Source organism: Nomascus leucogenys, chromosome 1a, assembly GCF_006542625.1.
Source record: "Nomascus leucogenys isolate Asia chromosome 1a, Asia_NLE_v1, whole genome shotgun sequence".
NCBI classification, from domain to species: Eukaryota; Metazoa; Chordata; class Mammalia; order Primates; family Hylobatidae; genus Nomascus; species Nomascus leucogenys.
The window spans coordinates 17,140,840-17,168,419 of record NC_044381.1 but is presented as its reverse complement, the minus strand read 5'-3'; the positions used below and the strand labels follow the sequence as shown (position 1 = coordinate 17,168,419).

The 27,580-nt window shown below is 39.6% G+C and overlaps 1 protein-coding gene across 2 annotated transcripts in view; it reads left to right on the top strand.

Moving 5' to 3' along the window:
* The window catches only part of BNC2 (basonuclin 2), a 456,158-nt gene that overhangs the window by 409,807 nt on the left and 18,771 nt on the right, over nucleotides 1–27,580 (top strand). For both annotated transcript variants that reach the window (XM_003260408.2, XM_030817343.1), the window contains one exon: nucleotides 25,248–27,217. In XM_003260408.2, coding sequence (XP_003260456.1) covers nucleotides 25,248–27,217 — 1,970 coding nt within the window. The remainder of the gene's footprint in view (nucleotides 1–25,247; nucleotides 27,218–27,580) is intronic.

Below are 27,580 nucleotides of genomic sequence, written 5' to 3'. Positions count from 1 at the left end.
GATTTCTGAGAGAGTGGCCGAGGAAAAAGCAATCCATAGACTTGCCGATGGACACTCATTAAATGTTAATAGGAACTGCATGTGATGAAAGGCAGGCGGCTCTGAATTCATCTTGTAACTGTATGTCTACAACTGGAGGTGTGTGAATGAAATCAAGGAAAGGCATTAAAGAAATTAGTTGTTAGGAAGCAGAAGCAAGAGTTTGTTTACTTTCATACTAGAGAGAACACTACCAGCATTTGTGAACTGCATGCACATGAGAAGTGAGCAGGCTTCCAGCTCAGTGGCAGGTGCAAGATGTTGTTAGAAACAAAATAACTCTTATACTTGGATAAATTCACAAGAAGGTTGCGAGTCCCTGACATAGTAGGTATGTAAAACCACGTAGCTGACATCAAGGCCTGTTGCACTTTTGTAACCTCCTTGAATCACTGGAGCGAGCAGTCCCTGGTGATGTAGCGTGTGGCAGGGCTCTGTGCCTTGATAGGGAGTTGCACCTGTGATACCCGAAACCTCCTTACAAACTCCCCCCCCACCCCCCACCACGTTGTCCTGGATCATTGGAATGCAGGCGCTGGATTGAAACGCTTATTCATAGCAGATTAAGATTCTAAGTATCTGTGAGGCCTCACTTAGGAGGCTCTTAGAGGATTAATAAAATATTTACAAAATAACCTATGCGATTGCTTCATTTTAAAGATATTTGGCTCTAATCACAGCATAAATCCTCATTCAAGTGGCTTCTCTGTTCTGTGAAGGAAGTTCTGTACTTGTTCTTCTGGAGAAGCAGAAACAGATTCCTGCCATACTTTAATTAAAAATATGGAAGCACCTGGTTTCTCCACACGTGCACATTCTTGTTCTTACACACAGAGCCCCAACAAACAGATCAACAGAGGGATATAAAATGATCATTTTTAAAAAAGACTTACTGATTCAGGTGAGCGGCATTCACCTGTAAAATGTTCAGAAAATTTATTCTGTTATTTATGATAAAGAATCTTATCCCTTCATGTTTTACCTATAACCAAGAGAGCCTTAACTGATCAAAGTATAGTTTTTCTAGTAATTAAATATGAATATTAACGTAATTAAAAATGTTATCCTTAAAAGTCTATTATGGTACTTACTGTATACTATCTTGTCTGCCGTCTTGGTAGATTAAGTTGTACAGTCATATTTCTAGATGTAGGATCAAGATTTCAGTTAATCCTTGGGTTTATGCTAAGGCCACAAGTATCTATTATCTATATGAAGAACCATTTATGCCATTTATGGAGTGCCTGCCATATGCCTAGAATTCCGTGAGGCCTTTCACGAGTACTGCTGTGTCATTTAATTCAATCCTGATAATAACGCTAAAAATCAGGAATTTCTCACCTTGTTTTACACCTGGGTAACTGAGGCTCAGGGTAGTCAACGCAGATCATAGTAAGTAAAAGACTTGGTGTTGAAGCACCGCTCTGTGACTCCATGCCTCATATAATAGAGGATTGCATTGTATTTTGTTTTGTTTTGGTTTGGGTTTTTTGATAGAATCTCACCCTGTCACACAGGCTAGAGTGCAGTGGCATGATCTCGGCTCACTGCAACCTTTGCCTCCCGAGTACAAGTGATTCTTGTGTCTCCGCCCCCTGAGTAACTGGGATTACAGGCTTGCACCATCACACCTGGCTAATTTTTGTATTTTTAGTAGAGATGGGGTTTCACCGTGTTGGCCAGGCTGGTCTCGAACTCCTGGCCTCAAGCAATCCACCCGCCTTGGCCTCCCAAAGTGTTAGGATTACAAGCATGAGCCACTGTGCCTGGCCTTGTTTTGTTTTGATTTTCTTTTTTCTGTTCCATTTTACCTCCACTTATTTCCAAGAAGGGAGAATTTCAGGGTTGTTAGAACCAGAGCTTAATCCTTTTTTCCTGATGGTCAGTGCTTTGTAATAACAGTGATCTTTTACTGAATTTCCCTTCAGTGATGTACTGTTGCTCGTTATCTTGCAGCCTTTTAAATTATGACTTCTCTGTATTATAACTTAAAGTTGGTACTTTGATAATTGTTATCAACTTTAATAAAATATGTATTAGATGACTTAAAATTTACCAGAAATCTGTAATAAAATAGTCTTTAGGGCAAACAAAAAATTACCTGACAACAGTCTACTCACTTGCACGTGCGCTTTCCCTCTCTAGGTAATAAGATGGAAATATTTTTACCCCTTTCATTTTCTTTCTCAAAGCCCTTTCAGAAAGGGATAATGTAGCTGGCAGCTGTGGCCATAGGAAGTCTGTGCAGTCTGTGGTTTGTATACATGAAAAATATATGCCAAAATATATGCATTTACTATGATTTTTTTCTTTTTATTTGTTGATAAGGTGCATAAGCCCCAACTTTCCACTTGACTAACTTGTGATTAATTGGGACGTCTTTGTTCTCTCCAATGTTAGATCTAAAAACCAGCCTCCGTCTTCACTGTATGGCAGTGCAGCTGCTGTTTGCATGCTGTTTCTTTGTTGCTATGTGTGTGGGTGCCTCAGGCCCAAGTCCTGAGTCCCCATTCTCCTGCCGTGCGTTGCTTGTGTTTCTGTGGAGAATTGTAATGTTCTTGGATCAGGGACTTTTACAAATAGGTGTGTTCTTCCTAGTTGGCTTGGAGTGATCAAAGACCACGATGTTTCATTTTGCCCAGAGCCTTCGAATCCCACCCCCCACCCTCAGTAAAATTCTTTGCAGAGAGCTTTACCCTAAAGACACAGAAAACAAATGCAACACCTGTGACCCTAAGAGCATTACTTACAAAGGCTTGGAAACTCCCTGAATGCTGTTTATAAAGTACACCCTCAGTTGTGTTTCTTGTTTCTTTTCTAGCTACATGTGAGCATGAAACTCTTTTGTAGAGATGGAGGAAGGTCATGCTATAGGAGAACGTGATTGCACATGTTAGAATGCATGCTAGGACACAGGCCGATTCATGACACTGAATTCTGACTCATCCTAAGGGAGAGGAAATGCATGTACATGGGTGTATTTTGGCTTCTATTTAACTCTGTAATTGTTTTTTTTTTTTTCCCCTTAAATAAGGATTTCTTCTTGATTAATGGTGTTATTCACAAGAGACTGTAGGGTTTCTGTACTTGCCTCACCCTTGTGAAGGGGAAGGAATGTGTTTTCTTTTGCCATGTCCCTCCTCAACAGGGGTGCTCTTATTAAAACCAGGAAACTAAACAGGAGGACGGTGCATGTATTTGCTCATTGTTCTCTCCTCACGCTGGACGAAATGTAGTTTCAGGGCTTCATGTGTGCACTGAGTGATGGAGTAATTAAGTGAGGTAAATGCATATGAAGTGCTTGTTCCCTTGGTGCCCAGCACATAGTGAGTGCTTAGTAAACAGTAGTTGTTACTTTTCATTGGAGCCAAATGTATATCACACCTCCCTTTCTGTAATACATATTTATGATAGCCCATTAGTTAAGTCTGAAGGTCAGTGTCTTCTTGCCATAGGGCTGTAGGAAATCTTTTTTGTACACTTCTACATGTAGTTGGCGGATTGTTTTTTAAAAATGCTACCCACATTGTTTTCTTCTTCCTAAATTATCTCATGACTCTAGCAGATTGCTATAAATAAGTAGGATATGTCATATTTGTAGGCCAAGAATTGACAACCCAGTTTCAGACAACAATGAAGATTGTCTACCCTATTTGAATACAAAATCAAAACCAAGATATTTGTTAATATCCCAATATTGATTTTTGTTATTAGAAATAAATTCTAGAAGTAAATGTTGAAAAGGACCACAAAAGCTGCTTTTCCAGCCTCTACTGGACCAGCAGCCTCTTTTGGGAAATGATTAGTTGCATCTTCCAATAAATAACTTTTGATATATTAAACACTAATTTAATGGCTGCTCTCTAAAGGAAATGAAGCTAGCATGGTCCCTTGGCTTCCATGAGCCTTAATCTTATGTATCTGTTATTGCACAGTTTATAATGGTAGGGGTTTTCCCCCTTAGGACTGACTATGTTTTCAGTAATGTTATTTTTTTTAACTCAACCTAACTGGACATTGTAGAGGGCACTAATAAATCACACCTCTCTGTGCTCAAATAAAGACAAACATTCTACCTCTTTCTCCCACCTACCCACCCGTTTCTGGGTCAAGCAACAGAGCTGAGCTTAAGGCCACCTAGAACCACCATCACAGGATCTCTCTTTATGTTGGATGGCACTGGGGATGCAGATCTGAAACACTAGTGCATTTGAAACAACAATGGGAAGGTGTGGAAAAAAGGGTTAGCAGGCCTGAGACTGCCCTCTTTAGAGAGGCCTGCTTGCCAGGTTGGCCGTTGGCTGGCATCTAGGAGTTGGATTTTGGGAGTATTCCCACCATTTCCTCACCTGATGAAAGAGTGACTCACTGCTCCTACACTGTAAATAATATGCTTTATGCCGAACATGTGCTTTCCTTCTGGGAATCTGGAATTTTGGTCCATGCTAGGCAAAGCATGCCTACATGACCACTCCCACAAAAACTGTGGGCACTGAGTTGCAAATGAGTTTCCCTTGTAGACAGCACCTCACACCTGTTGTCACAATTTAATGCTGGAGGAATTACGTGCATCCTATGTGACTCCTCTGGGAGCACCACTGGAAGTGTGCACTTGGTTTCCCCTGGAGTTTGCTCCATGCGTGTTGCCCTGTGCTGAAGTTGCTTTGTATCCCATCACTGTAGTGAGTCTCAGCTGTGCGTATGACCACGTGCTGAGTCCTATGAGTCTCACAATCCTGGGACTGATCTTAGGGACCTGGACCCCACACAGTAGTTAAAACTAACTTACATAAGATTCCATATGAGGAGAAAAGTCAGAAATTCAGAAGGTGTGCCTGAAAATTTTTTCTATTGACACCCCTTGTTCCATATGATCTTCTTCCTAAGGACTACCTCATTTTGTCATTGAGTTTAGTCAGTGAATATGTTTGGAATATAATGTAATCAGATGGGCACTTCTTGCATATTTACATATTATTGCAAATTCATTTATTCTCTACTACCATTAGAACTGAGGGATAAAGGAGAGAGACGTAACACAATGTTCGTTCTCTTTCTCTCTCTCTCTCCCCACCACATATACTCACACATTTTCCCTGCTTTCTACTATTTAATAATCAGAAACCAGTACTAACTAGAATTCTTCTTAGTGATAAAGTGACAGTTGACCCTCATATGGAAATTCTTTATGAGTTAACAAATTAAAAATTACCTGAAAATAGAGTTAAATTTTTTGATGTTTTTTACGATATTCCACCACTGTCCCACTTCTTGGATATTTATCTAGAATATGTCTTTCCCTACTCTACCAACAGATAATTTGCTAGAGTTTTTCGTGTCTATCTCCATTTGCAAGGACTCTTTACTTGCTTCCTTATCAAGACAAGAAAGAAGCAGAAGTGCTGCTAGGAAATATCCGCCAGAGCATTTGGGGAGAAAGTACAGGACAGAGACTGGATGCAGGAGTGGCTGCTGGCCACCAGTGACTTTACCTGCTGCTCTTGGCCTGGTAGGACTCTGATTTTTTTTTTTTTTTTTTTTTTGAGATGGAGTCTTGCTCTTTCTCCCAGGCTGGAATGCAGTGGTGCGATCTCGGCTCACTGCAAGCTCCATCCCCCAGGTTCATGCCATTCTCCTGCCTCAGCCTCCCAGGACTCTGATTTTGTCTGCAAGTGTTCACCTCACATACACTTTGCCTTTTTGATCTAGTGGGGTAACCTTCATGCCTTCCTCTGAAGAAAACTGAACATAGAGCAAATAGAACATGTGAATTTATAGGCAATGTCTATTTCAGACTCCATAAAAACAGATGCTGAAAGAAAGATTAGATGACAAAAATGTTGCCTCCTGACTTGGTAGCTAATTACAAGTAAAAAGGAAGTGTTTTCCACCTTTTTTTCGTTAGTGAAATGTTGACCTTAATTTCATGTTAAACTGGCATTAAGTCCTTGGTAGTTGTTATATAGTAGTACCTTTTCTTCCTGTAATAGATACGATGAGTAAAGAACAAAGTCCTCCTCGTGATTTAGAAAATCAACTACCTGTTGATCCTAAGCAGTGGCTTGAGCTCTTTCATTGCACTGTAGTTCACAGAGAGAAGCAATTCACTAATTATAAAAGTTAGTACATTTTCAAGAGAAGCTTTTTTATTCCATGGAACCATTATAGCCACAGATTTGGAAATAACAAGTGCTAATAGGTATGAAAAGTAAAATAAGTGAAAGCCTTTTATATTTTATAACTTAGGCTGCCTGAAGTTCCTTGTATAATTTTTTTTTTTTTTTTTTTTTGGAGATGGAGTTTTGCTCTTGTCTCCCAGGCTGGAGTGCAATGGTGCAATCTCGGCTCACTGCAACCTCCATCTCCTGGGTTCAAGCGATTCTCCTGCCTCAGCCTCCTGAGTAGCTGGGATTACAGGCATGTGCCACCACGCCCCACTAATTTTTTGTATTACTAGTAGAGACAGGGTTTCACCATGCTGGCCAGGCTGGTCTTAAACTCCTGACCTCAGGTGATCCACCTGCCTCGGCCTCCCAAAGTGCTGAGATTACAGGTGTGAACCATCACGCCTGGCCAATATTTCTTTTAAAATACATTTCATATCCATTCATTAACAATGTTTTATTTCTGTGCTTTCCCCTACTCCCCCATTCTGTGTATTTTCTTTTTGGTATAGGAGCAGAGCTCCATATTAAGAATTAAACGGATATATTCAAAATTAACTAGTCTCTCCTTTCATGTACTTAGGTGTTTATTTTCTCTTGGCCATTTTAGTCTTACCAAGTCTTCTGTAAAAGATGCTCTCTACCACTTCTCCCTCTGCCCCACCCGCAGATGCTGATATATCTCAAACTCTGGCCAGGACTCAACTACATATTGTTTTGGTTAAAGTATTTTAAATGTGCTAATATTCAGTTTCACCTTTGGGCAATTCAGTTTTTGCCCACAATTCGAAATTGCCTCTAGTCTATCAGCTTTTAAATGTATATTCATCTCTCATATTTGCACCTGGGGCTCCCTTTCTCATACTTAGTCTCTAGTCCCTGCATTTCTTTTTCCTTCCAACTTGTTTTTCTGAGATAGCCACTCTTCTTCTCTATTGCCATTTATTTTTACATTTGAGGAAATTTAAGTTTTTGCCCTTAAAACTATAAACAATTCTGTAACAAATGAACTAAGAATCATAGGCCCAACCAAGGTCTTAAAATATTTTCAGAAAAATGAATATTTACTTGTATTAGAAAATATTCATATTCTTATTTCTGAGTATATCGTATAAAACTTCTGGATATCTACATTTGCAAATGTGACTGCCTAATCAGACATTGGAAAACAGGTTTTAGGCTCACACTGGCTGTTTTTGTTTGTTTTATTTTTTAGTAAGGATGTCGCTAAAGAAGGTAGTTGAGTTTACAGAAGTAACAAGTGGTTAGTTTTCAACAGAAACAAGTTAGGTATAAGAACAGCATAATTCATAAAAATTGTGTTGTGTGGCTCATGCCTGTAATCCCAGCACTTTGGGAGACTGAGGCAGGAGGATCACTTGAACTCAGGAGTTCAAGACCAGCCTGGGCAACATAATGAGATCCCATCTCTATACAACTAAAATAAAAAATTAGCTGGGCGTGGTGGCACATGCCTATAGTCCTAGCTACTTGAGAGGCTGAGGCAAGAGGATCACTTGAGCCAAGGAGTCAGAGGCTGAAGTGAGCTATGATCACACCACTGCACTCTAGCCTGGGAACAGAGTGAGACCCTCTCTCTAAAATTAAAAAATGATAATTGTATTATAAATGTGATGGTTTTAGTACCATCCAAGCTCTGCTCTAGGGTTAGAAAGATGTGTGTTTTGGAGTCTCTGTACTCAGCTGGTTATACTGTAAGGGATTATCTGAGATTACATGTGGCACATAGATGTAAAATAGAATGTGATAAAAACCACAAAAAAAAGCAGAATGGGACTTCTGAACAGATCACAGAATTCAAGAGAGAGAGATAACATTTGATAGGTAGGCCACAAATGCTTCCCCAGCAGATTGATGACAGAATTCTAAGTAGAAGAGGTAGCATAAGCAAAACGGTGGTGGTGGGAGTATATAGTGTGTTCACTGAAAGCTAAATTCTCTAGTTCTGGTACAGTGTCGGAGAGTGTGTATGTGAGAACTAAGACAAAAAGGTAGATTGGGGCAGTTCTTGAATGACAGCATTAAAGAATTTATGCTTAAATCATTTAGCAAATGGGACCATTGAGGTTTTGTTTGTTTTGTTTTGTTTGAGATGGAGTCTCACTCTGTCACCTGGGAAAGTGGCATGATCTCAGCTCACTGCAACCTCTGCCTCTGGGGTTCAAGCAATTCTCCTACCTCAGCTGAATATGGAAGTAGCTGGAACTTACAGGCATGAGCCACTGGGCCCGGCTGAGGTTTATTTTAAAGGGAGGAGTTGTAATGTGGTAAGAGGTGTACTTTAGAAAAAGCACCTTGACACCAGAATGTAGTCAGAATGTGAGTGGGGTGAAAGGAGTGAATGGGAACAATGAGCACCTATCAAAATAATCCAGTTAGGATGTAATGTGAGCCATTACTAAGCTTGGGAGAATGGGTATAAAGAGATAGGTATATGAAACTCTCTTAACTCTTCAGGCCTGGATTTCAGAAAAATAGTGGGAAATAAAGAAAGCAGGAGAGGACATTGATGAGGTTTGGATGGGTGTGAGCAGGCAGGAGTGCATCTCAGTGGAGGGCTCAACTCAAACTGCTTGTTTGAATCCTGGCTTCGAAAATTACTCACTTCATGATCTTAGACAACTTTGGCGCACCTCAGTTTTCCCATCTGTTAAGTGGGTTTGATAATAGTATCTCAAGCCTGATTTGGGTATAGATGAACAGAATACATATCTATTACCTAGCATCCTACTGGGCTCATTGTCAGGCCTCAGCAAAGTGTAGGTACTAGTATTTTTCTTTCATTTTCTTTGCTCTAGCAGGTAGTTACCCATTTCATATGTGAGGAGACCAAGGCACAGACTGTATAGTTTAAAGCCGTCCATTAGCCTGAAAATAGCATTTTAGTCAAAAACAGACCTCTGTGCTTTTATGTGTTCTAGGTTTGGGTTTAGTTTTGTTTTGTTTTCAGAATTCAGATAGAAGTTCTTTTTGAGCAACTGATTACATTGATCTGTCGGCCAGATCCCTAAAGACATCCTTAGAGTTGAAGTTTTCCTTATAAAATAGATTGAACAGATGCAGAACAGAAATTAGAAATTGCAGGAAGGAGGGGAAGACCAGAAGAGAATTCAGGAATTAATAAATATAAAAAGTTATTTGCAGAAGATAAGATGAAGGAAGAAAGTATGCGCCCACACACATTTATAATTGTAATGGTTTGGCCAGGCGTGGTGGCTCACGCCTGTGATCCCAGCATTTTGGGAGGCCGAGGTGGGTGGATCACCTGAGGTCAGAAGTTCAAGACCAGCCTGGTCAACATGGTGAAACCCGGTCTCTACTGAATATACAAAAATTAGCCGGGCATGGCAGTGGGCGCCTGTAATCCCAGCTACTTGGGTGAATCGCGTGAACCTGGGAGGCGGAGGTTGCAGTGAGCCAAGATCGCGCCACTGCATTCCAGCCTGGGGGACAGAGCGAGACTGTCTAAAAAATAATAATAATTGTAATGGTTCATTGTTTCTGTGTCTAATATTAAACTGGCTCATTTAATTCATTTATTCACTCCATAAGCCTTTACAGAACTGCCAACTATATGAGAGACAGTGTTGCAGTTTGCTAATTTTTTGTACACTGGGATTTACCTTTGATCAAGAAAATGTACCACATAAAGGTAATCTCATTCCCAAAAGCATTTTCTTTTTTTTTTTTTTTGAGACGGAGTCTTGCTCTGTTGCCCAGGCTGGAGTGCAGTGGCACAATCTCGGCTCACTGCAAGCTCCGCCTCCCGGGTTCACACCATTCTCCTGCCTCAGCCTCTCCGAGTAGCTGGGACTACAGGCGCCCGCCACCACGCCCGGCTAATTTTTTGTATTTTTAGTAGAGACAGGGTTTCACCGTGGTCTCGATCTCCTGACCTCGTGACCCACCCGCCTCGGCCTCCCAAAGTGTTGGGATTACAAGCGTGAGCCACCGCGCCTGGCCTCCCAAAAGCATTTTCTAAGAATAACAGATAACTTACTGGTACTTGCAGGGGAAAAAACAATGAAGATTAAATTTTAAAATATATGCGTTTTGCAAAAACTGTCATTCTTAACTTGTTCTCCACCCCTAGCGTACTAGTAATGATGCTGCCTCCCTGCAACATTGGTCCTGGGGAACTAGTTTACATTTTTAGGAAAACCACTCCACCAGGTCAGGCCAGCTAGATTCTTGTCCCAAGTCAGCTACTTACGCTTTAGCCTCCTGATCTTGAGCAAGATACTTACTTGTTAATTTCCTTCTATGTAAAGACAAAACATGGCACTAGATGATTTCTAAGCTGCCTCCCAAGTCCTACATTCATAGCATTTATAAACTCTGTGAGCATTGACTCTTCTTGGCAGTGGGGATATCAAGGACAATAAACCTGAAATAAAGAGACCTACTTGACAGAGAAATATAAGCAGATCACTGAAATATAAGCAGATCACTGAAGGGGCAGGTTATTCTTAATGGGAGTGGGAAGGTGGAAGGAAAAAGATAGGAGAGGAAACATTTCATGGAGAGGTTAATTTCAGTTGGGCTTTGAAGTATGAAAATGGGCATTCCAGAAAGGCAGAGGGGTGCAGAAGTAGGTGAGATTTTGTAGTGTTCAGGATCATTTATGGCAGGTAGGTCTTTGTAGCTGGAGCTTCAGAGGTCTTGGCAGGAGATGATGTTGGAAATGTAGGTTGAATCTATATTGAGGGGACTTCAGATGCCAGGTAAGAGGATTTATTATTTATTCTGCGTACAATAGGGAGCCATGAAGGGTTTGCTAAGAAGGGGAGTGAAATATTCCCAACCTCGTTTTTTTTGAAATTTGATGAAAGTGTGTAGAAAGTGGATTAAAGTGAGTAGGGAAATCCTGCTATTTTCTTTTTCTTTTCTTTTTTTTTTTTTTTTGAGACGGAGTCTCGCTGTGTCACCCAGGCTGGAGTGCAGTGGCGCGATCTCGGCTCACCGCAAGCTCCGCCTCCCGGGTTCACGCCATTCTCCTGCCTCAGCCTCTCTGAGTAGCTGGGACTACAGGCGCCCGGCACCATGCCCGGCTAATTTTTTTGTATTTTTAGTAGAGATGGGGTTTCACCGTGGTCTTGATCTCCTGACCTCGTGATCCACCTGCCTCGGCCTCCCAAAGTGCTGGGATTACAAGCGTGAGCCACCGCGCCCGGCCCAATCCTGCTATTTTCTCAATGGATATCTTCATCTGTTAACTTATACTCAGGTACCTTTTGGCATTTATATTGATCCTTCCAGGATTGCCCCCATTTCTGTAACCAGCACTGATTTCACCAACTCAGTAAAATCTTGTTGGTGCTTACCTTCTTTGAGGTGGCACCATGAGCTTATCTCTCTTAATTGTCTCCCCTAAACACACATTATTTTCCCCAGGCTGCAAAGTAGATATATCATTAGCAAAGGTAAAAAAGGCACGAAATCCAGCCTTAAAAGATAGGGAAAGTTAATGATTTAGAAATTCACTTTCCTCAGCCATACATCCATAGATAGCCTAGATAGTTAAATAAATCAGGAAAGATTTTAACCCCTTAGTGTTGTCACAGTGATGTCTGTCTTAACTGGCATCTCAGTCCCCTTAACTGCAAAGACTAAAAGAAAAGAGTATGGCGCTTCCATTTTTGCCTGCAGCACCTGCTCAGTTGAAGTTGCATTGCTTTCATGCAGGACAGACACTGAGATTACTCTCTGGGGATCAGAACCGGAGGGGTTGTGCTTAGACTCCCTGGGCGAGGCCTGTCAACTCTGGCTTTCATGTTTCCCTTTCCTTTTGCTGCAGCTGTTTCTTGCAACCTGTTCAGCAAGTGCACCAAGAGGTACTGTATGGTGTACATGCATGTTTCTACCAAACAGCTTTATCATCAGTGTTAGAAGCCTGTCTGTACAAACCCGTGGCTGTCATAAGGCGATTTGATGCAAGCTTTCTGCACGCCCAATTAATTGAGAGTTGAAAGCTATCCTTCAGATTGGTGTGGCCCTGTTACTTATGCTTGCCAGTTATCAGCCACCTTGGTGTCATATAGTGGAAGCATTTTGAATATTTTACATTTGAAAATGTTTTAAGATAATAAATGGCAGTCATCTCAGGATGCCAGATGTTTCTTCCTGTTCTCACACAAACGTTTATTTACCTGATAATCTGCAGAATCATAGATTTCAGATTGAAAACAAATTCTTCTAAATTATCTGCAGTTGATGCAGTCTGTCTTTTTAAAATTATTATTTAAAGATGCTCATTTTGTCCTAATTTTCCCTGTAAATTTTATCAGAGCAGATGTGGTCACTGTGATGCAGCAATGGCCTAAACTAATTTCACTCATGTAAACATTGTTAAACAATTTCAAATGCAACTTTGGAAACATTGTTTCTGAACCTGTTTAATAATGTTTAAAAATGCATCAATGAAATTGGCTTAGCCTGTGGCCTTTATTACATTATCTGTTCTCAATTACAAAGATTCTGTGTTTTATGTCTGGACTAGTTATAAGTCGCTGAAAAAAATGATCCCAGCTGAAGAGTGTGGCTCATACCTAACCCGTTTAATTTGATTTAAAATAGATGAACCTTGGAAAATACTTCCAGAATGCCGTATCAACTATCAAAATAATAGGAAATGTATTCAGGTCATCATATTGGCATTACAATTTTAGTTACCCCCCACCCCCGCCCCGCCTTTAACTTTTATTCCCATTGCTTTTCACCTCCCACTCACCCCCATTTCCATTGTTGTGATTCCACTACTAAATTCCAAGCTATCAGCTCTGAAATGCAACATAAAACATTAAATGTTTTTACTAATTGTGATCCGCTAAAATTTAAGCTCTGTGCCGAAGCTTTTTTATTTTTATTTCAGAAGTAGTATTTAAGTGATGACATGCAGTAATTTGTTCATTCTTCTGTCAGTATAATTTACAAGGCAATGGCAGATAAACATAGCAATACCAGATTCATTTACGGTGACACAATGGCAGATACACAGAGCAGAACCCTGCCTATGAGATAAAGTGGACTGAGTGACTTATGCGGTAATTAGGGGATAATTGTCATTAACCTCACAAACAGTAGTTTACCCATATTGTTTAAAAGGCTCCAGGATGCATAATGACAAGGTAATCTGTCAAAGCGCTAGGGGGAAATATTAATAAGATTTGTGCAAGCCTGGATAGAAAATATGTAGAAAGCGGCCACATTAAGCTAATTGGTGGATGAATATACACTTGTAAAAGTGCTTCTAATGGCACGTTTGCTGCTCTCCAAATGACTACCGTTAATGTGGAGAAGTGGGCTGCTTAGAAAGTCAGGACTGCTGGGACAAGAGGGTATTAAGGCACGCAGACGCTGTTATTACTTTGTGCTCTATAATGTACGCTTTCTCTTTTTTATCCTTTTTCATTTTGAATTTCTAAGGTTTTGTTATAGTAACATATATTGATTGTTTACTCTGATTATTCTGTATTCGATCTATATTTCTTCAGTCAGCCACCAAACCCCAAACACCTCTCTTTTGTGGCCCAATAAAATATATAATCTCTACGTCGATAGTGGCTTATTAATATACAGAAACACAAACTATTAATGCATATGTGGATTTATAATTATACACACATGTGTACGTGTGGGTGCCTTTTATAGGAACACATTTAATCTGAGCAATCAAAGGAAAGTAGATCCATCAACAGCCTTGTGTATGTGTTACAAGTAATAATGTGTTGTTCCCTGATGAATGCTAAAGCAGGAAATTAATCTTTGTGTTCTACGGCTTTTCTTATACCCAGAAAAGAACAAAGTTAAATCTCCTAATACATCTTTCTGTTCAGTCACACACTCAGTCCTCAGTGTGTTTTATGGAATACTCAATCCTCACTGTTTTATGGAATACTGCTTAGTAAGTGTTCCATCCCATTCTCCCCCTGCTCCCTCACATCCTAATGAATATGTTAAAGTTCCTTGGGGTTGTTCAGTCAGTTTCATTTGTAAAGTAATTCAAAGTATAATATGTGAAGGAGAATCATCCATTCAAGCTTTGGAAGTTCTATACCAATATCAGTAATCTTGATTGTGCAGATGGAACCTCGAAGATTAGAGGTTGTGGCCTTGAATTGTTCAAGTGTTGGCCCTTACTTGATGTGTAAAATCACCATCATCATGTAAAAACATTTTTTTGCGTCTATTTTTGCTGTTTTTCAGACACCGTGGGAAAGTATATCTGGAAATGCCAGGGACTCTGGCATTTATGTTTAGAAATGTAAAGCCTCAACAAGTATTTAGAAGCTATCTACAAATTTAGTAGCAGAACTTTGGTTTATGCAAGGAGAGGTAAGCTAGAAAATGTAGACCTCAAAGCAAAAATGTCAGAGAGGGCTCTGGTGAGTTCTGTTTATTGTAAAGCAAGCAGATTTATAGCTGTCCTAAGACCAGGGATTTATCTTTATGTCTGAGTGGACAAGAAAACAAGGCCACTGCAGGGACTGTCCCTTTCTTTCCTCCTGTTTCTAGTGTTTTCCGTAAGGATCATAAACAGTTCCTTTGCTGTTCTAAACGATAAGTACCCTCTAGAATCTCCACTAGTTATCTTCTCCACGTGAAGAACTATTAAAGGATTTAATTGGGGTGAGGGTCTTGTGTACAAATACTGCTATTTTTTGGAGCTGCGAAGATTTCCGAAAGACTACAGATATTTGTTTACATGGTTTTATTGATATATAACATTTATTTTGTATCTTCAAGTTGCAGAATTTTCACAAACCCTACCGGTATGATCTGGGGGTTTCCAAGGCCTCTTAGGGACTCCTTGGGCAGTTTCCCTAGTTTTCAAGCAAAATTTTTACTTGAACTGATTGATGATTGAATTGACCAGGAGTCAAAATTAATCCAAAAGAATTAGTGACTCCAATCACATCACTGATAAGCAGCACCAGACAGAAACGTCAGGGGAAACATCCAGAATATGTGATAATACAGGAACTTTCAGATAAAGGCATACTTTCAGTCATAAATACACATATTCTAAAAATACACTGGTTACACAAGTTGGTTAAAAGTAAAAGGGTTTTAACATTTTAATTAAAGTGATTCATGTGTTCAGATTCTAGGCATAAATAGTAGAATAATAGAATTGTAAAGCTGGGTTTTTAGTAAGGCTTACAAATTTTAATATGACTCCTCTTTACATGTGAACATTAATTTTATTTTCCTCTGAGGCTGAATTTGTGTATGTTATATTTAGCCTAATCAAGATACAAAATCTGCTTTAGCCTAAAGGTATAGGGCTAGATATTCTTTGCTTAAGTTAAGGACTCATAGGTAATTTGATTTTAAAGATTGGTATGCTAGGAATATCAACTGGATTTAGTATTTTCTATTTTGAAACTTAAATGATTCCTAAGATATTCTTATTAAATATTAAAATGTATTATGTCTTTAAAAGTTTCTCAGGTTTGATTTACAATGCAGCGAGGTAACTTGAAAAATACTTTGGAATCTTTGAAGTCCAATTCCAGACATTGCAGAAAGTAACTTACTCCTTTGAATTTTTTTTATATGGCAAAGCAAGGCACCTGCTTTATTTATTTGCAAACAAATGCCCATAGAGGAAATGCGTATGGCTGGTTTTAAGCTAGACAAGCTAAAATTCCTCAGTACAAGGAAGAAATCCTGACAGGCCTTTAATAGAGCTTAGCTGGAGCTTCTACGATTAAATATGTTGTAACCCCAGAGTGATCTATCATAATCACCGTTTTTAAAATAAAAACGCTGTATAGACTGTTACTGAAGAAAAAAGGCATAATACTCTATGAATTATACATTCTTATCTGGTCCATAATCAAGAACATTCTGTAACAGTAAATTTTTTAAATTAAATGTCAAGCAATATGTTTTAAAAATCACAAGAACCACATGAAACTAGTGCCCTGGCATTTTGGTAATGTTATTTTGGTTAGAGAGGTGATCATTTTTGGAGAGTGTATTGTTCAACTTGTGAATACATTACTTCTTTTAAAAATACATCCTTTCCATTGTGAAAATTTTTTCAAATATGGATCAGAAAAAAATTATAAATATTTGTATACTGGAAAATATATCAAAGCCACTAACTACTTCAAAGTCACATAAAATTATCATGTTGCTTCTTCCTTCTAAAAACTAGAGTCAAGGGCCATGCTTCTCAAACTTCCACTTTTATCCAAGGAGAGGCATTCTTTGACTATGTACTTTTTTTTTGCCAGTAGTTTGATATACCTCACCTCATTATATCACCATTCACTAAGTTGGAGCACTTTGAATGCTATAGTAAGACTGATTTATAATGAGAGTAATATATAATAAGAGCGAGCCAAGGTCAGTAGTTTCTGCATTCCTGTGTGTGTTTGTGTACATGCACATGTGTGTAGTGAGTAACTCCTTTAAAATATCAGTCTTTATATGCAGTCAGTGTTCACAGAAAGAAGATTTAATGTTAATGTTAGCAGGTCAGCTAACAAAGACTAATAAGTTATTTATCTTGATGGAAACTTCTTTAATGCAAAGTTTTCTGAGAGCCCCAACATTCTAACTAATGGTGGATATTCTTGTAGCATTCATTTCCCCTTGGGCAGAGGAAGAATAGGAAAGATATTTCAAATTAAGTCCTTTATTATCTGGATGAACTGAATGTAGCATTAGCTGTGTAATCACAGCAAGCTGGTATACACCTATCTCTAACGTTTGCATACTTACTTCATGACAAAGGCAGTTTGGGGTGGATGAGGAAAGCATATTTGTTCACATAGATCAATGTTAACAAGTAAAGTCCAGTCTGAATTTTTATTTGGAAATCATTCTTTCTGCCCATGCCACACCCTGAAGGCTGTCACTCATGGGGCATCCCTGTCCTAGAGAGGAGAGTAGGGGTGTGATTGGTCAGCATTGTATTTTGAAGGTAAAGTGATGCTGTTGAGAAATTCTGCAAAATACAAATTTCCAAATCGTGAAAATTAAGTAGGGCTTTCGTTACCCAAAACAAATGTTGATTTAAAAAAAAAAAGTTCTAATTTGAACCATTTGGTACAACCATGATATGAATGAGTATGTTTCATTCTGCCTACAAATATTACAGTTGTTCCAGCTGGCCTCCTAGAAACATTAGCCCGAAGTTCTGGAAAAGCGCAGCCACATAAAAGAGCTTTGTGTGAATAGAGAATGGTGTAATTTTGTTTACTTACACAAGCAAACTGCTCTGATGTATATTGTGTATACTAGCAGTGCATCTTTCTCCATCAGTGCCCAGCAAGAAATATGTGTTTAATGTAAATCTGCTAAAACAAATAAACATGCCAAGTTCTTTTTCCACATAATTTTAAGTGTTTCTCAGAAATTATCAAAACATTGCTTGAAAAATTTCCCTAAATGCTTCCCAGAATCTATTGTTTTCAATAAGAATTTTTTTTGTGTGGCCATTTTTATTCTTCTCCCCATCTTGCCTGCTCATACTTACACACATGCAGGCACATAGACATACAACATTGATCCATGCACACTTTGGAAAGCCAAGTCTTATAAATTAGAGAGATAAACATAATCTAACAAAAAAGGGAAAAAATGACTCTAAAATAGTAGGGAGCAGTCAGATCAGTTAAACTTTTTGACTAAGAGTTTAAATATTGGCTTTAGAATGACAATTTAAGGTTGAAATATCTGCTTATTACATATGGACCCATCTCAGTTACAGAACAGGTAAACAGCAGGAGAATGAGAGAGAAGAGGACTGCACATATTATGTATAAGTGTTTTCTTCAGAACTGTTTGTAATGCTCAAAGGTTTCTCTTCCACAGAATATCTCCCTGAAACTCCTGCTTTCAGCACTCAGAGCCAGCTATCTCCAACACACATGTGGGATCTAGGAGTTTTCCATTTGCTGACCCCTAGCTAGAATTTTATCAAATGCCCCTGTTCATATTACCCGAGATAATGGTCTGAGCCCATCACTCACTCCTGAGGTGATCCAGAAGTTAGATGATACATCTCCTAATTTCTGGGTCACATTCTGATACATGTCCACCTAACCAAGAGGTCAGCACAAACGCAGGTGGAGGCGAGCAAAGGCGGATTATCAGTGTCTTGCAGAGTGTCTGCGAAGGTGTGTGTGCATAGCACATACCTGTTATATATTGGTGTTAGCTCTGTAGGGAGGCAGTCTCCATAGTTTTATGATTACACACCCCATTAGTAAAAATATATGAGCATGTACCCCCATTTATATATATGTAAAGCTGTTTCTAAACTCTGTGTGTGTGTGTGTGTGTGTGTATGAATGATATTAGCAAAAAATCACCTTTAGGTAAAAGTAAGTAGGAATTTTCATGTTGACTCACCATGTCACAGTGGATTGTCTTGCATACTCCACTAATAGGAGCAAATGGGAGCATGTGTGCCTGTGATTTGGCCATGCTGTAATACAGGAGGAAAGGAGTAAGCTGGCTTATAAACAGTGGAAAGCTATACATGTTGAGTTATGTGTGTGAGAGTTCAAGCAATTTGCGTGATTTAATTTTTTGAATTAACTTCATTGAAGTATACTTTCCATACAATAAAATCCACCAATTTTAAGTGTACAATCTATATGGCCATAGAAACCTCAGCACAATCATGGTGTACAAAATTCTCACCACCCCAAAAAGTTCCCTAGTGTTGCTTTGCACTCAGTCCCTTTTCCCCACCCTACGCCCCTGGCAACTACTCACCCACTTTCTGTTCCCATAATGTTACCTTTTCCAGAATTTCATATGCTTGGAACAGTAGCGTATGTATGTCTTTGGGTCTAACCTCTTTCATTCTTAGCATAATGCTTTTGAAGAGTCGTCCATGTTGTAGTGTCTGTCGGTAGCTTAGTTCTTTTTATTATGCAGTACTATTCCATTGTATAGATATCTCACAATTTCTTTACCCCTAAGACTTGAACATCTAGAAAACCTGGTAAAATTTATGATTTAAGTTTTGCATAGCATTGTTTCATCAATTTTTAATTCAGCAATTACTGTTTCATTTTACCTAATGGAATACTTAAGCTAGGTAGGCTTGGAATTTGGTAATTTCTCTACTTTCTACCCAATCTGTTTCTCTTGCTTTGATATTTAAATTAACCCAGAAGGAAAAAGAATAGAAAAGTACAACAGGAAACTGGTTATGAAAATAAATTGCCAATGTGATTATGATGAAATAATTTCTTAAGATAGCACACTGTGCCAATCTAGACACGAAAAAATAAACACACCTCACAAACCTCTGATTTTGTTTTAGGTAGTCAGCAGTCCCTACAGGTCAGTGTCATTTAATTAAAAGCTCTACAGTTATATCAAGGGGGGAAATACTTTTAGTTTTTAGCTAATCATTTTAGTATTTTCCTTTAAATTATACCTTAAACTTGACTGAAAATAAGTTCATATGATTGAATCTTGTAAACTGTTTGCTTCTTTTGCTTTTTTTTTTTTTTTTTTTTTTGACAGAGTCTCATTCTGCAACCTTCACTTCCTGGGTTCAAGTGATTCTCATGCCTCAGCCTCCCGAGTAGCTGGGGTTAGAGGTGCCCTCTGCCACACCTGGCTAATTTTTTTGTATTTTTAGTAGAGGCGGGTTTTCACCGTGTTGGCCAGGCTGGTCTTGAATTCCCGACCCCAAATGATCCGCCTGCCTCTGCTTCCCAAACTGCTGGGATTACAGGCATGAGTCACCATGCCCGGCTGCTTATTTCTTAACAATTTGACTACTGGAGCAAATAGACCTTAGATCTATGCTGCGTCCAGTGTTTCTTCCTCACTTCCATTCTTGGACAGAAAGAAAGCAGTTGTTTTCCTGTATGCTATGATGTGAGTTGTAGCCTGCCATGAATACAGGTGGGCTCCTTGTTGCACTGAGCTTGAGGTCCCTCGACAGTCTGATTATCCCAAAGCCCCTTATTTGGTTTCTCTTCCATCTCTTCACATCCGTTCCTTCCCTACTATCCCTCTTTCCCAATAAGAGAAACCAGTCAACCTTATTTTACTTTGATTTTAAAACTACAAATCATTGAAGTGCTTTGATGTGGAAAAGGACTCAGATAAAACCATTTAAACCATGCATCTGATCCTACAACAAAAAGTTTTAAAAAGTCACTTTGGCAGAGCCATACAGGAACAGGGTGCCAGATTTCTACGAGTGATAATCACCAGTTCCAATGAAGTAACAAAAGGAAGTCTTTTTATTTCAAATGTGTAGATGTAAATATTTTAAGTCTTTTATACTTTTTCTGAACCCAGTAAAACTGGTTTATAAGTCTATATTATTTGGTGTTACTCATCTTTTAATTAACAGTATGGTCAATTATTTTCACAGAAAATCAATGCTTATAATAATACCTTGCATTTAACTTAACAGGGTAAATCTTATTATCCTCATTTTGTCAATAACATTTTTCAACCTGAAGGGTTAAAAGTCACTACTCTGGTTACAAATGGGAAAACCTAAAAGAATTGACTTACCAACTACAAAATTGCAGGGAGGGCCAAGAGCTCAGTTATGTACTCTGATGTTAATATATTATTCATGCGTAAGACCAGTGGCCCAGCGTGGGTTGGTTGGTAGTTGGGATCTTCATCCTAGCCTAACAGACTGAATTTTTGTTTTATTAGTGTTTATTCCACGATAATACCTAATTCTTTTTATAACTCCAATTTACTTTTGTAAAGTTTATTTGACCATTTATACTGTTTGCAAGGAGGACTAGTTTTTCCAATACTTAAGTTAAATACAATAAAAATAAATTGACTAAAAAAATGTATCATGCCTTAAGTTGTTGCAGTAGTGTCCAGTTGTCCTAAATTTTCCAAATGGTTACTTTTGTTCCAGATGAGTTAAAAAAAGAAAAAAGCTATCCAACTGACGTTGGTCCATTTTTGAATAGCAATATAGACCATGCATAGAGGTCGTTACCTTCACAGAAGAATCTTAAGCTAGTGTTTCAGAATCAGCACCAAACCATACTTATTTCTATCACAAAGATCTTCAGAAAAAAACTTGGCATTTCTTTTTTCCCTTTGATGCTTTCTAACTCCCTTCAACCAGGTTAGTCAAAGATACAGTAGAACCGCTAGCCATTCTTAGCATCCAGCTTGCACACTTGTTAGGTTGTGTAAGATCAATTTGTTTCTTGTTGCAGTCTCTCCATTTATAAATGTGATGAATTAGATCATCTTGATCAAATTGATAATGATTTTTTGTTTTTTGAGACAGAGTCTTGCTCTGTTGCTCAGGCTCATGGCTCACTGCAGCTTCAACCTCCTGGGTTCAAGCAATCCTTCCACCTCAAACTCCCAAGTAGCTAGGACTATAGGCGCGGACCACCACACTTGGCTATTTTTTAAATTTTTGTAGAGACAGGGTCTTGCCATGTTGCCTAGGGCTTAAGCTATCTTCCCACCTTGGCCTTCCTAAATGTCGGGATTACAGGCATGAGCCACAACACCCAGCCAATGATGACTTCTTTGGAAAGGACACCTATGGCACTATCAAGGGGACTCTAGTTTGGTGTTATAGAGGTATGTGTCCCGTTCTTAAGTATATTTGTTTGCAAATATGCTTTGTTGTTTATCTGTGTGAGTATAAATTGCTGCTTCTATTACCACTATAAATGAAGCTTCTCTTTTATGATTCAGGAACTAGCAAAGTTCTAAATCATACTTACCTGGATCTCTTTCACCAGAAGCAAGTGGTTTAATGTAACAGACTCCATTTTAGCAGAGACAGCAACTAAGTGCTAGAAGACAATCTGAAAGGCAGTGGTTTTAGAAATAGTAGCGGGCATTGTGGTGGGCCAGAAGAAACCATATGGGACTGCTCTGTACTGTTGGGAGAAAGAAGACAGAAGGGTGATGGAAATGAGATGCCTCCGGTGGGACTGATCAGTTGCTATGGTTTCTGAGGTGCATTTTAATGCCAGAGGCTGCCAGTTGTATAAGTACCTCATTGACATGTAGATTTAGGTACAGGCTACCTTGGAAGAACCTGGGGAAGATATGACTGTACATTGCTCAGATTGGGGCTCAGCCTGAGAAATTAATCCATAGTGAAAGCCTCTGTAAAAGAATGCTCGAGAGTAGATTTGATGGTAAAAGAAAGATGGTATAGAAGAGGACATTATAGCACTCTAGAGAAAGACTTCCTCAGAAGTCCTGCTCTTTACTACCACAAACTCAGTGGGCTTACCTGGGAAATGGCATCATGGAATGACAGCCACTGAGTACTGTGGACACACTCTGAACTTACAGTCAGAATTTTTGTGTTCAACTCCTGGGCCTTCAGTTAGTATCTTGGCAGCCTTAACAACCTATCTTAGCTTTCTTCTCCCCTGATTTCTCATCTGTTCTCTGAGCTCTGGAAGTTATGATAGGGGTCAAATGAGATAATCTATTTAAAGTCACAACTTATTTCTCTGTTTACCTATAGAACCAACATTCTTCCATGTTACCCCTGTTCCAAAAGCGGGATGTGAATGATACCAACTGCTATGAGTGAGGTTTTCAAAATGGCGATGGCCGGACTTCAGGATCATCTGGGGTTGCCATGTACCTGCACCCTTATATGACTGTTCTGAGCAGATAGTTGTATGAGAGTATTTGATCTGAAGGCCAATTCTATCTACATGATGAAGGAGGGACATCTGCGTTTGACAGTTTTCATAGGAATGGACACCCACATGCACGTACTTACACATATTCTTGATGTAAAATGGTAGGATGCTAGGAGTGAGTCTTACAAAGGGGGGCACATAACTATCAGAGCTTTTTTAAAAAAGTAATTCAAGTAAATGACAAATACCCATTTAATCAAACTAGCTGTGATGATTCAGACCATAGGACAGTGTTTCAGAGAATTTTACGTCCACAGGTTGAGGAGAGACTTTTCCCTTGCAAAACAGTACAGATCCCTTATCCCTCTCATCATGCTTCCCCTAGTGTTACATCCTTCATAAAGCACAGTGGCTGAAACCAGAAAATTCAGATGTGTATACTGCTACTAACTCATCTAGAGACTTTATTCAAATGTTGCTAATTTTCCCACTAATGTCTTTTTTCTGGTCTAGGATCACACAATTATGTTTTATTAGTCCCCTCTAATCTGGAACCATTCTTTATTTTTAATAAATCTTTCCTGAACTTTACACTTAGAAGAGTACTATCTACTGTTTTGTAGAATTTAGCCCCTCAATTTTGGTTTGCCTGATGATTTCTGATGATTGAGTTGAGGTTGTAAAATTTTTACAATGTGTTTGTCCATTCTTATGTACAATAAAGACATACCCGAGACTGGGTAATTTATAAAGGAAAGAGTTTTAATGGACTCATAATTCCACATGGCTGGGGAGGCCCCACAATCATGGCAGAAGGCAAAGGAGGAGCAAAGTCACATCTTACATAGCAGCAGGCAAGAGCATGCGCAGGGGAACTCTCCTTTATAAAACCATCAGATCTCATGAGACTTATTCACTGTCATAAGAACAGTACGGGAAAGACTCACCCCCATGATTCAACTAACTTCCACTGGCCCCCTCCCATGACGTTTGGGGATTATGGGAGCTGCAGTTCAAGATGAGATTTGGGTGGGGACACAGCCAAACCATATCATTAGAAGAATACCACAAAAGTGATGTTGTGCCCTTCTTAGTGTGTCCTAACGAGCAGAACATGATGGCGTGATTTCTACTCATGGTGGTAACTTCGATCACCCTTTTAAGATAGGGTCTGTTAGGTTTTTCCACAATAATGTTATGATTTTCTCTTTGTAATTAATAAGTATCTTGTCATTTTGTTTTTAAGAAGATTCTATGCTTTCTTAAATTCATGGTCAGGGTTAGGGCAGGTGCCACTCACAGAGGGATACAAAGTGTGCTGTCCCAATGGGAAGAAATGGTGCCCTAGAAAGTGATGGAGTCATTATTTAAGTGTTTGAATAGATTTCTCTCAATCCATGCTGAAATGGATCGCCTGACATTACATTGTAGGATTTTAAAGTCCTACCTCCAGGCAAATCTCATAGTTACTAGCAAAAATGAAAGTGTGAAATGCTTTTTAATGTATATTTAACAACACATAGTCTGGTGATTACTGATGTGTATTCTCTGTGGACTCCCTTTGCTATCAGAGGAGGATGCTGAGAGACAACTTTTTACACATTTATTCTATCTAAATCCATCACATGTTTACTTTTTAAATATCTATGACTGTCATTTATAACAAGATCATAAAAAGTCAAATACATTAAGTCTAACTCAAACTTTGAATCATAGGATTACAACCAATTTTCAGGAAAAGTACAATTACCTTTTATGAGTGATGTTTTTCTTACTCTTCCTTATGAAATTGCCTGCTATTAAATGATACTAAAATATAGCCATTCAAAAAAAAAAAAGATACAGTTTTGTAACAAGGTATGAGGGGTAGTGCTACTTTATTCATCTTTTTGATTCAGAAATTCACATAACTCCTATTTAAAGGGATTTTCATCATTGAATCCAGTGTCATGTCTGCTTATGTTGAAGAAGTAAATTTCACAAAAAGTACTTAATTCCTTCCTATAGTATCACTATTTAATAAGGACTAAGGTACCATTTTTTTCATTTATATTGGATTTCACAGCAAGAGTTCACATCTTATACTAATATATGCTAAATAGTTGCATAGTATATAGATCATTGTTGTTAAAAAAGCAGTACTGAAGGCATTTTAGATCACAGAGCCCCAGTGGTCTACATTTTGTTTGTTTTGACATTATTAAACTCAATCTGTTTCTCTAACTGTGACTCTAATTACTACATTTGCATGGCAGAAAAGTTTGCTTTGTGGGTTGACTTTTATTAACAGTGCTTGCATGTTGTTTTCTGCTCTTGCTCTCAGTGTTTTATGAGCACACAGAGCACCTTCAGTTGCATTGAATAATTATGCACAATCAATAAGTTTTTGTGTTTGTCTTTGTTGTTTCTTTGATGTGGCCTCTAGGATGCTGCTGGCAAGGTGCTGGACCGCTGGGCCATCATGTCTCGAGAAGAGGAAATCATCACCCTTCAGCAGTTTCTGCGGTTTGGAGAAACCAAATCCATTGTGGAGCTGATGGCAATTCAGGAGAAAGAAGGGCAGGCCGTGGCTGTACCATCTTCAAAGACAGACTCAGATATAAGGACTTTCATTGAGAGCAATAATCGCACCAGGAGTCCCAGCCTCCTTGCTCACTTAGAGAACAGCAATCCTTCCAGCATTCATCACTTCGAAAACATCCCAAACAGCCTTGCATTTCTGCTTCCATTCCAGTACATAAACCCTGTTTCAGCGCCACTGCTAGGGTTGCCTCCAAATGGGCTACTGTTAGAGCAACCAGGGTTGAGGCTGCGGGAACCTAGCCTTTCAACTCAGAATGAATATAATGAGAGCAGCGAATCTGAAGTTTCTCCCACACCTTATAAGAATGATCAAACACCCAACAGAAATGCCCTGACCAGCATTACTAATGTGGAGCCCAAAACCGAGCCAGCCTGTGTCTCTCCCATTCAGAATTCTGCGCCAGTCAGTGATCTAACCAAAACTGAACACCCAAAAAGCTCTTTCCGGATTCATCGGATGAGAAGGATGGGGTCAGCCTCTAGGAAAGGAAGAGTGTTCTGTAATGCATGTGGGAAGACATTCTATGACAAAGGTACTCTCAAAATTCATTACAATGCTGTTCACCTGAAGATCAAACATCGATGCACCATTGAAGGTTGCAACATGGTCTTTAGCTCTCTCCGAAGTCGTAATCGCCACAGTGCAAACCCCAATCCTCGCCTTCACATGCCTATGCTAAGGAATAACCGAGATAAAGATTTAATTCGGGCCACCTCAGGAGCTGCCACCCCTGTCATAGCAAGTACAAAATCAAATCTGGCACTCACAAGCCCTGGCCGGCCCCCAATGGGTTTTACCACTCCCCCTCTAGACCCTGTCTTGCAAAATCCTCTCCCTAGCCAGCTGGTATTTTCTGGGCTAAAGACTGTACAACCAGTTCCTCCATTTTACAGAAGTTTACTCACTCCGGGGGAAATGGTGAGTCCTCCAACCTCCCTCCCAACCAGTCCCATCATTCCAACCAGTGGTACCATAGAGCAGCACCCCCCGCCACCCTCTGAGCCAGTAGTGCCAGCAGTGATGATGGCCACCCATGAGCCCATTGCTGACCTGGCACCCAAGAAAAAGCCCAGGAAGTCAAGCATGCCTGTGAAGATTGAGAAGGAAATTATTGATACCGCCGATGAGTTTGATGATGAAGATGATGACCCCAATGATGGTGGAGCTGTGGTCAATGACATGAGCCATGACAATCATTGTCACTCCCAAGAGGAGATGAGCCCAGGCATGTCTGTGAAGGACTTTTCTAAGCATAACAGGACCCGGTGCATTTCAAGGACTGAAATAAGGAGGGCCGACAGCATGACTTCTGAAGACCAAGAGCCTGAGCGGGACTATGAGAACGAGTCTGAGTCTTCGGAGCCCAAACTGGGCGACGAATCCATGGAAGGGGACGAGCACATTCACAGCGAAGTGAGTGAAAAAGTCCTGATGAATAGCGAGAGGCCTGATGAGAACCACAGTGAGCCTTCTCACCAGGACGTCATCAAGGTGAAGGAAGAATTTACAGACCCCACTTACGACATGTTTTACATGAGCCAGTATGGACTATACAACGGTGGGGGTGCCAGCATGGCCGCCTTGCATGAGAGCTTTACATCCTCTCTGAATTATGGCAGCCCTCAAAAGTTCTCCCCAGAAGGTGACCTGTGTTCTAGCCCAGACCCCAAAATATGTTATGTGTGCAAGAAGAGTTTCAAAAGCTCCTACAGTGTGAAACTTCACTACAGGAACGTTCACTTGAAAGAGATGCATGTCTGCACAGTGGCTGGTTGCAATGCTGCATTCCCCTCTCGCCGAAGCCGAGACAGGTCAGTAAATCTCCATTGGCTGCTCCTGCTGGGGGTGGAGGGTGCCAGTTTTCAGTCATGTTGGACTTCACACTAAAAGAAATCCAACTTAGATGTTTTTGATGCACTGTAAAGATTGTCCACAGTGATCACGTGATAACTAGGCTGCCATGCTCATGAAGGATTGTTGCAGTTGGTGCTTGTGATGATTTAGCATGCAGAATCATGTGCCATCTTACCTGTAATGCACGCCATTTTTCTCTGTGCTCTGTGTATACGTGTGTGTATGTGTTTTCATGCATCTAGGTGTGAATAAGTTAGCTATGTACACGGTTCCCTGCTTCCCCGTGAACCTTCACTTAGAAGCCGCAGCTTCTGTTATGT